A 12545-nucleotide genomic window follows, 5' to 3' on the forward strand; every position below is an offset into this window, starting at 1 on the left:
AGTAGAAATCCCTTTTGTGGGGATTTAACCTATTTCGTGGCTTGAGTTGCCACATCCTCCCGCCCCGAAAGAGAGTTCAAAAACAATTTACAAATAGAATTTAAAATTATACTAATACTAATTCCACATTAAACTACCAAATTAATAATTCACGACATAAATAATGAATCATACAAAAATTTATGAAAACAATATCAGCAAAAGAAAAAAAAAACATAAATTCGAATTAGAATAAAAACAGTCACTTATTCATAATCAACTTGTAATTTGTTACTCACTCATTTGATGCAATTTCTAAATTATACAATAACTGTACTGGGCGTCTTATGACCCCTGAAGACGTTTTTACAGAGACTGATCTTACCTTGCCATCTTGACCCTTGTGGCATTCAAGAATTCTTCCTAACTTCCAAAGTTGTCTTGGTATTTTCTCGTCACCTATTAAAACTATATCATTTACATTAAATTCAATGTTAACATTTACATGTTTGTTGAAATTTGCACCTTTTAACAGAAGAAGATATTCCCTTTTCCATCTTTTCCAAAAATTATTTAGAATCTTTTCCCTATACAAAAATCTTTTTATCAAATCCCTTTTACCTTTAAATAATTCAAAATTTGCATTACCTGACCATTTAGGTAAAGCTGTTAATCTTCTTCCAGTTAAAAAGTTAGCAGGAGTGAGAGGGAATGGTTCATTAGGTTCATTATAAACATACGTTAATGGACGCGAATTAATTATAGCTTCAATTTCTGCCAAAATAGTTTGCAATTCTTCAAATGAAACAAATGATTTCCCTAAAATTTTCTTTAATGCGATTTTTGCTATTCGAACCATTCTCTCCCAGTATCCTCCCCACCATGCAGCACGTTCAACTATGTACTGCCACTCTATACCCTTTTTTCTAAAATAGTTCTGAACTTCGAGTTCATTAATGTTCATGTATAGTCTCTTGAGTTCAATGTCAGCACTTTTAAAAGTTAAAGCATTATCAGAATTTACAATCCGGCAAATGCCTCTTCTGGAGATAAATCGTCTGAATGACAAAAGAAAATGTTCTGTACTTAAATTCGACACAACTTCTAGGTGTACTGCTCGCGTTACAGCACATGTAAATAATGCGATGTAAATTTTATCATGGTCCTTTGAGTACACAGGACCAGCAAAGTCGATGCCTACAACTTCAAATGGATTGGCTTCACAAGTTCTATTTGCAGGTAATGGAGCAACTACCTGAATTACATGTTTAACTTTAAATCGTCTACACTTAAAGCACTTATTCAAACAAGTTTTTACAGCTTGCCTCCCTCGGATTATCCAAAATCGTTCTCTCAACTGTGTAAGTGTATCCGAAACACCAGAGTGACACAAGTTTTTATGTTCTTTAAATATTAAGAGTTCTGTAAATTTTGTCTTATTTGGGATGATAATTGGGTGCTTTGATTGAACATCGAAATCTGAATTTTGTAACCTTCCTTTTAAGGCTATTAAATCATCAGCTGACAAAATTGGATTTAAATCGTATAATTTCGAATTTGGATGTATGGGACTATTGTTTTTTAAATCCAGGTATTCCCTTTCAAATTCAATTCGTTGCACAACTTTAATCCAGTAAGTTTCAGCGTTGGTTAGTTCACTCGCTGTGATTGCTCCTATTCTCTTTTCGTGTGCTGCTTTGCAGTTATGAATGAAACGAAATATGTATCCTGTAATTCTGAGAACTTTGTTTAGGTCACTATAATTGTCAAAATTCAGTAACGGCTGAATAGATACAGTTTTTAAATGTAAAGTTACAACTTTTCGTCTCTCTCCTACAACGTTATGCAAGTCAGGACAAGAGGCGCTTTCATCGTATGAGATATTCCTTTCTTTTAGCCATGGAGGTCCCGATAACCAAACAGTATCGTTTAAAAGAGCTTGTGCATTCATTCCTCGTGTAAGTTTGTCTGCAGGGTTATCTTTTCCGCTACAATGATGCCAATGATCCGGATTGGTTTTTTCCTTTATTTCTATCACTCTGTTTCTAACAAACTGCTTCCAATCATCGGATTGTCCCTTGATCCAGTGTAGGCAAATTGTAGAATCTGTCCAGTAAAATAATCTTTTCTCATTTAGCTTAGAGAAAGTGTCTTTAAGGTAACTTCCAATTCTTGCGGAAATTAATGCTCCCATCAGCTCTAACCTCGGTAAAGTAAGCTTCTTTAAAGGGGCTAGGCGAGATTTAGACATTATAAAGCTCGTAATATTCTTCATCCGGAAATAAGCTACAGCTCCATAACATTTAGGACTTGCATCCGAAAAAATATGAATCTCTAATGACTCCCAATCCAGTTCTTCGAAATATCGCCTAGGTATTTCCAAGTTTCGAATTATCTTTAATTCGTTATACCAATCAATAAATGTGTCCTTTATTTCAGTGGGAATACACTCATCCCATGAAATGCCTTTCCCCCAAATCTGTTGCAACAAAAGCTTTATTCTAATACTGAAGGGGTTCATCAGTCCAATGGGATCAAAAAGCATACCGCATGCTGCCAAGATAATTCGTTTAGTTATCGCCTTGCGCAATCTCAGCTTTTCAAACTGTCGAATGTCGAATCTAATGTTGTCCTCAACATTGTTCCAGATAAGTCCCAAAATCTTTAAAGGTACGCCTATTTCTTGAGATGTTTCTCGGCAATCTATAAAAGCTTGTTTCCATGCTTCGCCAAGAATCGGAGAATTTGTTGTCCATCTACGTAGATTCATGCTAGCTTGTCCAAGAATAAATATCATCTCCTTACTCAAACGAAAGGCATCCTGCACGTCAGAAGTTCCGTCGATCATATCATCTACATAGAGTTCATGGAGCATTTCACACGCTTCACCATAGTCTTTGCGATATTTCTCTATGTGTAATCTTATTGTTGCTGACAACAAAAATAAACTACACTTAACTCCAAATGTAACCCTTTTGTATCGAAGAGTTTGGATATTATGATTGCTGAGATCGAGATTAGGACCCTTTTCTTTTATCCACAAAAATTTTAAAAATTCTCTATCTTGTTCTGCGATCCCTACTTCCAAATATGCACGCTGAATGTCAGCGCAAATTGCAATTTTGTGTAATCTGAACCTCAAAATATTTTTTAGTAAATCCGGGTTTAAGTTTGGACCGCAATCTAAACAATCGTTTAATGACAATTCCCCTTTACCCTTTGAAGATCCATCGAAGACTACCCTAACCTTTGTACTGTCCTTTTGTTCGCGTACTACAGCGTGATGTGGGAGAAAATAACCTGTATTTATATTTTTATCTAAATCCATTTCTACCCTTTCAACAATTCCTTCCCGTACGTGCTCATTTATGATCTCATCGTATTTTAAATATAATCCCTTATTTCTCTCGAATGTTTTGTTTAAACTAAATAAACGACGTTTTGCAATTTCATAATTACTATTCAATTCTCTATTATCCGCCCTCCATAATAATCGAATTTCGTATCTTTTATTTGAATATGTCGTATTTTGTTCAAACGATTCCAAAATTTCTTTGTCTGACGGAGATAGTTCTTTATCTGCATTTATCCCGATTGCTTCCAATGACCACAAATTCTTAATCCTATCACAATCTAATTCTTCATTTTCAACAAATAAATGATTAACTGGCACCTCCGGTGAATTGGATTCCTTATCCTGTCCTTGTAGTAAAGCTCCAAAAATACTATCCACTGCGATCAATCTTTTACTAATTCTTACGTTCCTTTCACCTAAAATTTGTGATATGTAATCCGAACCAATTAAAACATGTATTTTATTGGAGGTACTAACATCAGCTAATTCAATCCCCATTTCTATAGCAATATTTCTAACCCATTGTGACGGAATGCTAATTTGTGCCGAAGTAATCGAGTCGATTACCACCGCTTGTATTTTTATTTTTCGATTTGAATTTTTTATACTTTGTAATGTTAATTCGACCACATCATATGTGCGCTTTTCTGCGATTTCATTTCCGAATGTATAAATAATTAGTGATTCTTTATTAATCACTTCTAAATTTAATGACTCAGCTATTTCTCTCAAAACGAAAGATTTATTCGCCCCTCCGTCTAACATACAATGCAATTGAATATTAACTCCTTGTTTTGTTTTGCTTTCCGCCGAAAAAGTTTGCAATAAGATCGAATTACAAGCGCTCCTCTTTATTTTATTTTCTTTAGAAGAAAGAGAAATCATAGACGATATAGCATTTTGAGTTTCTGGGATTCCCCCTTTCCCCCCTTGCACGGCGTCAACCGCTGGCGCCGAAACATTTTTTCTTTCATTATGTTCGTTCCCATTACAAATTAGAGAGTTATGAGAAGAAGAATTACACTGTTTGCATTTTTGATAATTCCTATCACAAAATTTACTTAAATGATTTTGAAAACATATAAAACATAAGCCCTTAGACATTAAAGCTTTCTTCTTCTCAAACACATGTAACAAGCAATCGTGACTCATATGATTTTTAGAACAGAAAATGCATTTTAAATTATTCACATGTCTATCAGAATAGGAAGTATTAAAGTTTCGCTTTGAATTGTAATTTGTTTTCGCGTAAGAGACAAATTTATGAGGATGTGAATATCGTTCTTCGATGTGTGTAGCTAAAACTGCGGCGCTAGATTTATTGCCTAAATAATCATTCCTTTTGGTGTTCGAATAATGAGGCCTATTAGGGTAACTTTGATCTGTTTTATTTTTAAATGAATAATCTCTAACAGTTGCATTTTTAGGATTCGCTAATAATAATGCTGCTTCTCTGCAATTTACCTCATCTTTAATAAATTGAAGCAACAAAGAAATATCGAATAATTCACCTGTTTTACGTTGCCGATTAAAATTTAAATTCAATTCCTCGGGTAATTTTTGTAGAATTACTGGGCATAGGAGATTACTATAAGTTCCTGCAACTACTCCTAATGATTGTAAAGATCTAATTTGGATTTCTATTGCGTCATACATTTTTCTTAATCCAACAATATTATTACAAGATTTAACAGGATCTATTAATAACAGTTTATGCTGACATTATAATATCAGTTCGCCCAAATCTATCTTTCAGCAATTGTATTGACGCGTCATAATTTTGATCCGTAAGTGAAAATCCCGATACTGCACTTAATGCAACTCCTCCTAGATAGGATTTTAGATATGTAAACTTTTCTATTTTCGATAATGAAGTATTGTTGTGTATTGCAACTTCAAAAGAATTCCAAAAATCTAAAAAATAACTACAATCACCGTGAAAAGTTTGAATATTTAGTTTCGGGAGTTTGACAATATTTTTAGTTTCGTTTTGAAAGTTAGAAGTATTTTGCACGTTATGTGGTACAAACTGAACAGAGTTATTTACATTTGCCGCGACATTAGTCTCGCTTATCTGAATTACACCTTGTGGTTTAACAATTAAATTTTCTAAATTCCTTTCTATTTTCGATTTCGCTTCAATACCCTTATCTTTATATTCTTCACTTAAATCTATTTCAGCTGCCATATCCTCTATTTCAATTTTAAACTGCACTTCATCATCAGCTTTAATTAAATCATTTAATTTTTCTGTGAGCTGAGATTTTAAGCTCAAAAGCTCATTCACTTTCATTTCTTTCGTGTATTCATTCGAAATTTCAATTCCTATCGTATTTTCTATCCTAGTTAAATGCTTACTAAATGAAATTCTTAACCTTTTTCGTTTTTCCTTAATTCGTTCTAAATCCATTTTATATATCAATAAATTGGAACAAAGAAAAATGGACCTACCTCAAATCTCAGCGTTTCACTATCTGAAGATATTTTCATCAAAAATATTTATCCCGTGCCAATTAATGAATGTTCGTAATTCATAGATTCCTCGTAATAGTTTCATAGATTCATAATTTATAAATCACCACAATTTCCTAATTCCATACTAGATAACGTCCGTTGGTCACCATGAAAAGTTTATTTTAACAAGCCTGAAGATTCAAATCGGATTTTTAGGATTTGACGAGATGTTTATCTCGCCATTTTCAGATTCATTCTGATTGAACTCTCCCTCGGTTAGGGAAGACGCCTAGTAGAAAACCCTTTTGTGGGGATTTAACCTATTTCGTGGCTTGAGTTGCCACAACTTGCACGTGAAGTCGAGCACTTTACGATGGAACAGTTTAACGAGGACCACTACCCCACACCCTCGGTCCCTACGCAGACAGATCCAAGTGGTCACCCACCCGCACACTGACAGCAGCCAGTGATGCTTGACTTCGGTGATCTGCTGGGAACCGTGTCTTAACGATCAGTCCACTGCGGGAAATTTTTTTTTTTTACTTGGAAAAACTATTTTATGCAATGGTGCATTGCATTACTTTTCTGAGTTGTGTCCTATGTTTTTTACAATGAAAGGGAGCTTCCAGAATAAGCTCTAATATTTCAACAACAAAGGATGCATCTGAACAAGTATTTCACCAGTTAAAGGGTGCTATATTTTAAAAGTATCATTTGAAAGTATGTAATTAGACTCTCAGGTTAGCAAAATAGTAGTTAAAATGCACTTTTATAAATGTATTATTTTCCTATTTCAGTGAATTGCAATTCTAATCTTGTTATAACAGTAGTAGTTTCAATTATTTTGTGAATTAATCTCTCGAATTTTTGCGAAAACACCTAAGTACATTATCTCCTTTTTCTAATAATAATTATTTTAAAAAAAAGTTAATTAAGAATTTTCAAATGCAGAATATTGAAGTAGCAGAAATATAAATATTATTCTATTAGTATAATCTTAATATATAGTCTATTTGTTATAATAAAATGCAAGAAAAAAACCTACTTGTTTTTTTTTCTCAAGTTTGGGCTTAGATAGTTATTGAACAACTCTGATTTAAAATATCCCTGATTAACCCTGATCTCTGTATGAAATCATGGAGATCTAATAAAATGATTCTGTTTTCCCATACTCTTACGATAGCTCAGTTATCAGAATATAGAACAGAGCCATCTAATAGTATTTTATAATGTTTAGTCTCATTTTATTCCCCAATGTGTCTTAAGGTTTAAAAAAAAAAAATGCCACCTCTCTTGATGATTTTAAGATTCAAAATACAGGTAAAAATTTTATTGTTGTTGTTACTTTACGTCGCACTAGAGCTGCACAATGGGCTATTGGCAACGGTCTGGGAAACATTCCGGAGGATGATCCGAAGACATGCCATCACAATTTTGATCCTCTGCGGAAGGGATGGCACCCCCGCTTCGGTAGCCCGACGACCTGCTTGCGAAGTCGAGCACTTTACGGTAGCACAGTTTAACGAGGACCAATACCGCACACCCTCGGTCCCTACGCAGACTGATCCAAGTGGTCACCCACCCGCACACTGACCGTAGCCAGTGATGCTTGACTTCGGTGATCTGCTGGGAACCGTGTCTTAACGATCAGTCCACTGCGGGACGGTAAAAATTTTAATAATATTACAAAATAGCATACAATGCCTTTTATGTAGAGTTTCATTAGAATGAATTTACTTGTAAATATTAGTTAGAATATCTTAGAATATTAGACTTAGAATATTTTCACATCCTACGAAAAATATAAATATTAAGGAATAAAAATTCAAATTATATTAGCATATTATCAATGTTTGAATTTCCTTATAGGTGTAATATTCTAATTTTAAAAAAAATTGTTCATTTAAAATTAAATTTTACATTACAACCGAAATTTATTGTTACAAAAAGTTTAGGATCAGATATCAAATTCGTAAAAGTCTGCTCCGAAATGCTATTGAAATATGGGAAATGTTGCAACAAGTTTTTACGGATTCGTTATCGAACTAATGAATGAACAACCGGTATAATAATTAACGTTGTAATAATACACTCAAGAGCCAAAACGTTATGACCACCTCTTAATAACGAGTTGGCTCACCTTTAGCCCGTAAAACAGTTGCAACCCGCCTTGGCATGGATGGTCACAAGTCCTTGGTAGATGGCCGGAGACAGATTGTACCAGATGTTTAAGCAACGGTCACGCAAATCCGAGATATTGCGACTCAGTGGTCTTTGAACTCTGAGCTGCCGTTTTATGACATCCCAAATGTGTTCTATCGGATTGAGATCCGGTGAGATAAGTGGCCAGGACATTAACTGGAATTCAGCGTCATGTTCCTGGAACCAGTCCAACACAATTTGAGCCTTGTGATACGGAGCGCTGTCCTGTAGGAAAATTACACTTCTAGCTGGAAAAACAGAGGCCATGTAAGGGTGCAACTGGTCCGCAATAATGTTCAGATACCCTGTAGCATTCATGGTCTGCTCTGCCACAACCACGGGTCCCAGTGACGCCCAAGAGAACGTCTCCAAAGCATGATACCGCCACCACTTGCCTGTGTATGACCTACAGTACATTGAGGGAGCAACTGTTCGCTTGGATGTAGTAGTTGTTGTAGTTGTTAATTTACGTCGCACTAGAGCTGCACAATGGGCTATTGGCGACGGTCTGGGAAACATCCCGGAGGATGATCCGAAGACATGCCATCACAATTTTGATCCTCTGCGGAAGGGATGGCACCCCCACTTCGGTAGCCCGACGACCTGCGCGCGAAGTCGAGCACTTTACGGTAGCACAGTTTAACGAGGACCAATACCGCACACCCTCGGTCCCTACGCAGACTGATCCAAGTGGTCACCCACCCGCACACTGACCGTAGCCAGTGATGCTTGACTTCGGTGATCTGCTGGGAACCGTGTCTTAACGATCAGTCCACTGCGGGACCTGTTCGCTTGGAAGACAGCGTATCCTGACACGGCCATCGGTGGGATGAATGATAAACCGTGATTCATCTGACCAGGCAACTCTCTGCCACTGATTCATGGACCAGTCGCGATGTTCCCGGGCCCAGCGCAGGCGTAGTTGGCGATGACGCTTGGTTAGCAAAGGCACACGAGTGGGACGTTTGCTGCGTAGCCCCATATCCAACAGTGTCCGTTGAACAGTGTGCTCTGATACTATTCTACTTGACCCTGCATTGTTTTGGGCTGTCAGCTGAGCCACTGTCTGGCTCCGGTTTTGCTTCACCAAGCGAAACAATCTCCGACGACCTCTTTCTTTGATAGCGTGTGAAAGTCCAACACCATGTCGTCTACTGCTGGTTTCACCGTCATTCATCCACTTTGCATAAGCACTAACAACTGTAGATCGCGAACAACCCACGAGTCATGCAGTTTCGGAAATACTTGTTCCGAGCCTTCGAGCCCTTACAATCTGCTCTCTATCAAAGTCGCTTAGATTCCCAGCCTTTCCTATCACACACAGAAGTAAGTGAAAGAATGATTCTTCAAGCCGTCCAGCAACAGTTAAATACCACTTCCACCTGATCACGTACCTTCCACGCCATCCAGGAGAGTTCGTTGCAAAATGTAGGGGTGGTCATAATGTTTTGGCTCTTGAGTGTATAAGAAATAAACTTCTCCAGAAATCTTGATAATTTTAAATAATTTTTTTATTATTTTATGTATTTCTTTAATAAATTATATATTAATGTCTTGTCTACAACCAATCATTTCTTGTTTACATAGCCTCTAAGATGATTTAAGGAGAAATTTAAGACAAAACAATAATAAAAGGATGGATACGAACAAAATTGATAAATTGGTTGCATATAAAACTGTCCTCATTTGTCCTGATATTTAGTTTTCAGTCATCTCTTCAGAAGATCTTTGTTGATAGAAAATATCAATTCAAAGATTTTGTAAAAATCGATTTGAAGAATCGAAAGATTTAGAATTTTGATCTAACATCTTTTTATTCGCATAATAGTTCTAGTAAAAATAGCAAAATCTAATAAATCAAACTTGAGGACCGCACGCTGTGTATATACAAAGTTAATTTAAGCTCTGTGATTTTAACCAGTTTATAACATCTCAAATTTACAATCCGCTATCAATATTTAATAGGATAAATGTATCCTAAATTTAAACATTATACTATAACTTAATAGTAAAGTAGAAAATTTCTTAATTCAAATTTTTTTTTTCTTTCTCCCTTTAAGTAGCACTAAAACTTAATTAACTTTATTTCAGATTCATTGCGTATAAAAAAAGTAATATTCATGCCGTGTAAGATGCATATACAAATCTTACTTAACACTAGATTGCCTAAGGAAGTCATTTTGACTGCTTTTTCATTTTCAAAAATTGTACGAATAATAATGCATAAATTTTTTTCCCAAGTGAAGTAATTTTTATTCCCTTAATATTTATTATTAGCTTGTTATATAACTGTAGATAATATAAAAAATTATAAAAATTACATAAATTAATTTTTTTACATATTAGCCATTCTTTCAGAATGCAATCATTTTGACTGCTTTTGGGCAATATAGGTATATAGGTAAAAATAATATAGGTAAAAGGGCAGTATGGGTAAAAATTACATAAATTAATTTTTTTACGCATTAGTTACTCCTTCAGAATGCATACTAATACTTTTTCAGAATGCAATATAGGTAATACTAAGTTTCAGTCTTTCTAGTATTAATTAAAAATGTAGTAAAATTTTTGTGATATAACTTTACAAATAGGTTTTCATGTCTCCTTTTCAGCCGTGTTACTGAAGACCGTAAACTCTTAAATTACCGGTATAGGAATATTTAGAGTATGTATTTTTTATTGTTCTTTGTACTGCGCTGAAAATTTAAGGAGCTACTCGGTTTTTTTTTTTTTTTTTTTTTTTAAATCCTGAAATGTGCCTCAAGAACGATTGCAAAATTCACTTTTTATTTATACCATATGAGCAGAATACCTGTTCTTCGTATGGACTGAAAAAAAGCAAACAATGAATTAATCAGTGCTTAACCACATTGTGGAATATGCACAAGACAGAAAGACATAACAATTAAAAAAAAAAGCGAAAATTATTTAAATATTTTTATATAGTATTTAATTTAGCCTTAACGCGTGACTTTACATAATTATAATGAGCGAAACTCATTTTAAGTTGTTCGTTATGATTAAACAGGGTCATGTTATGCACGAAAAAGATTTGCTAGATTTTTAAGAAACATATTATCTTACATGAAATGGTTTGATTGAAAAATATAACTAAATGTGTTAATTTATATCAATTTATTTTAGAAGTTAAAACCCAATTTTTAAGCTGAAATAGTTTATCTACGTAAATATCTAATTTTAGAAAGAAATTTTCTATCCTTAAAAGTTTTTTTTTTTAATATCTAAATTTAATTTGTTAAAATCAATTATATATTGTTTATCTAATCTCTTCTGCCTTGATCTTATTTTCTTAAAAAAAATAGTTTTATTTTTAAAATTCAGTGATTTTTTTACGAAAAAAAAGAGGCAGTTATTGTTTAGAGAATATAACTATGATGAAGTTAAATTTATTCCTGTTCTGTTTTCTGCTCTAAATGAACTATTAATTATCAAATCGTATACTGTTTATTAACTTTAGTAAATGAATATAACAACAGTTATTAATTAGTTATTTGTAGAAAAAAATTATAACGAAATCATGTAAATATTAAAGGAGTTATCAAATACCTGAGCAAAATTTATATAAAATTTTTAAAAGCTTGTTTTATACATCTGAGAATGCATCCAAAGATTTTTTTTATCGCTAAATAGTGTCAATTTGAATAAAAAAATTTTCAAAATTTCAGGAAATTGACTTGCATAACGAATAAAAGAAATTGAATAAATTTGCAATACATCGTAGTAAACTTGACATTTAGTGATAATCGATATACTTATATTTATTTCATTTAATGCCCGAACCAATCATATAAAAAATCATTATTATTGACGAAGGTTCAATTCTAAAAAAAGGACACATAAGTCATCTCTGTTAGAGTTAGCTAACTAGAAAGAAAAAAAATTCAAGTAAAGAAGAGTTAATCACTATATAGAATATATCATACACTTATATTCTATATGAGTTTTACAATATTTCATTCATGTCAACAGGGTGCTCTACAAATGGGGATCTGAAATTTGTAAGTAAAACAAACATTATATTCTTAGAAGAATAAATAACTGGTGTTCATTTAGCATATGATACGAACATGCATGAGTAGTGCCTCTTAATGTAGTTTCTAGAGAGTTACGGGTGCGTGTGGAACACTTGAATAAAATGCTAGTTATTGAATTAACTGCTAAACGTCAGTCCTGAGATACAGTTGCAGATACATAAATTATAGTTTTGAAACAAATATTTATCACTCTAAGCACAAACCAGCAGGAAAACTTCATAAAATATTACATTCTCACGTGCTTATGTGAAAACTGAGATATGCTTTTATCCTGACATTATATGTAATTAAATTAAATAAGTGGCAATGAATGATTTAAAAAAACAAACGTAACACATTATTAAAAAAAGAAGGAAAAAAAAACCCAAAGCATTTACGCATGATATTGATTACTTTTTTTTTCAAACCTCTTCTTAACGTACTTTATGAATATTCAACTAATCATCTAAATAATAATTTTCTAAGAAAAATTACGATCGCAACAGAATTACATAATTGGG

General features: G+C 33.7%; 1 protein-coding gene across 1 annotated transcript; it reads right to left on the bottom strand.

Annotated features, from left to right (window-relative positions):
* Positions 1-274: 274 nt before the first annotated feature.
* LOC147801190 (uncharacterized) lies at positions 275-3832 on the bottom strand. The gene is made up of 3 exons (XM_087155177.1): positions 1473-3832; positions 628-1262; positions 275-438 (listed from the first exon to the last, which is right to left on the bottom strand). The coding sequence occupies exons 1-3, from the start codon at positions 3830-3832 to the stop codon at positions 275-277; spliced, it is 3159 nt and encodes a 1052-aa protein (XP_087011303.1).
* Between the last annotated feature and the right edge of the window lie 8713 nt (positions 3833-12545).

The sequence above is a fragment of the Parasteatoda tepidariorum genome, chromosome 11, assembly GCF_982258835.1.
Source record: "Parasteatoda tepidariorum strain Cologne lab strain chromosome 11, Ptep-v5.0, whole genome shotgun sequence".
NCBI classification, from domain to species: Eukaryota; Metazoa; Arthropoda; class Arachnida; order Araneae; family Theridiidae; genus Parasteatoda; species Parasteatoda tepidariorum.

What these genes read in the sequence shown, in the direction of transcription:
- LOC147801190 (XM_087155177.1), bottom strand. Translation starts at nt 3,832, where the DNA reads ATGGGGATTGAATTAGCTGATGTTAGTACCTCCAATAAAATACATGTT. An exon ending in TTAATAGCCTTAAAAGGAAG is followed by an intron (nt 1,263 to 1,472) that starts GTTACAAAATTC and finishes CTTTAAGTGTAG; the next exon opens with ACGATTTAAAGTTAAACATG. An exon ending in AGCTTTACCTAAATGGTCAG is followed by an intron (nt 439 to 627) that starts GTAATGCAAATT and finishes TAGTTTTAATAG; the next exon opens with GTGACGAGAAAATACCAAGA.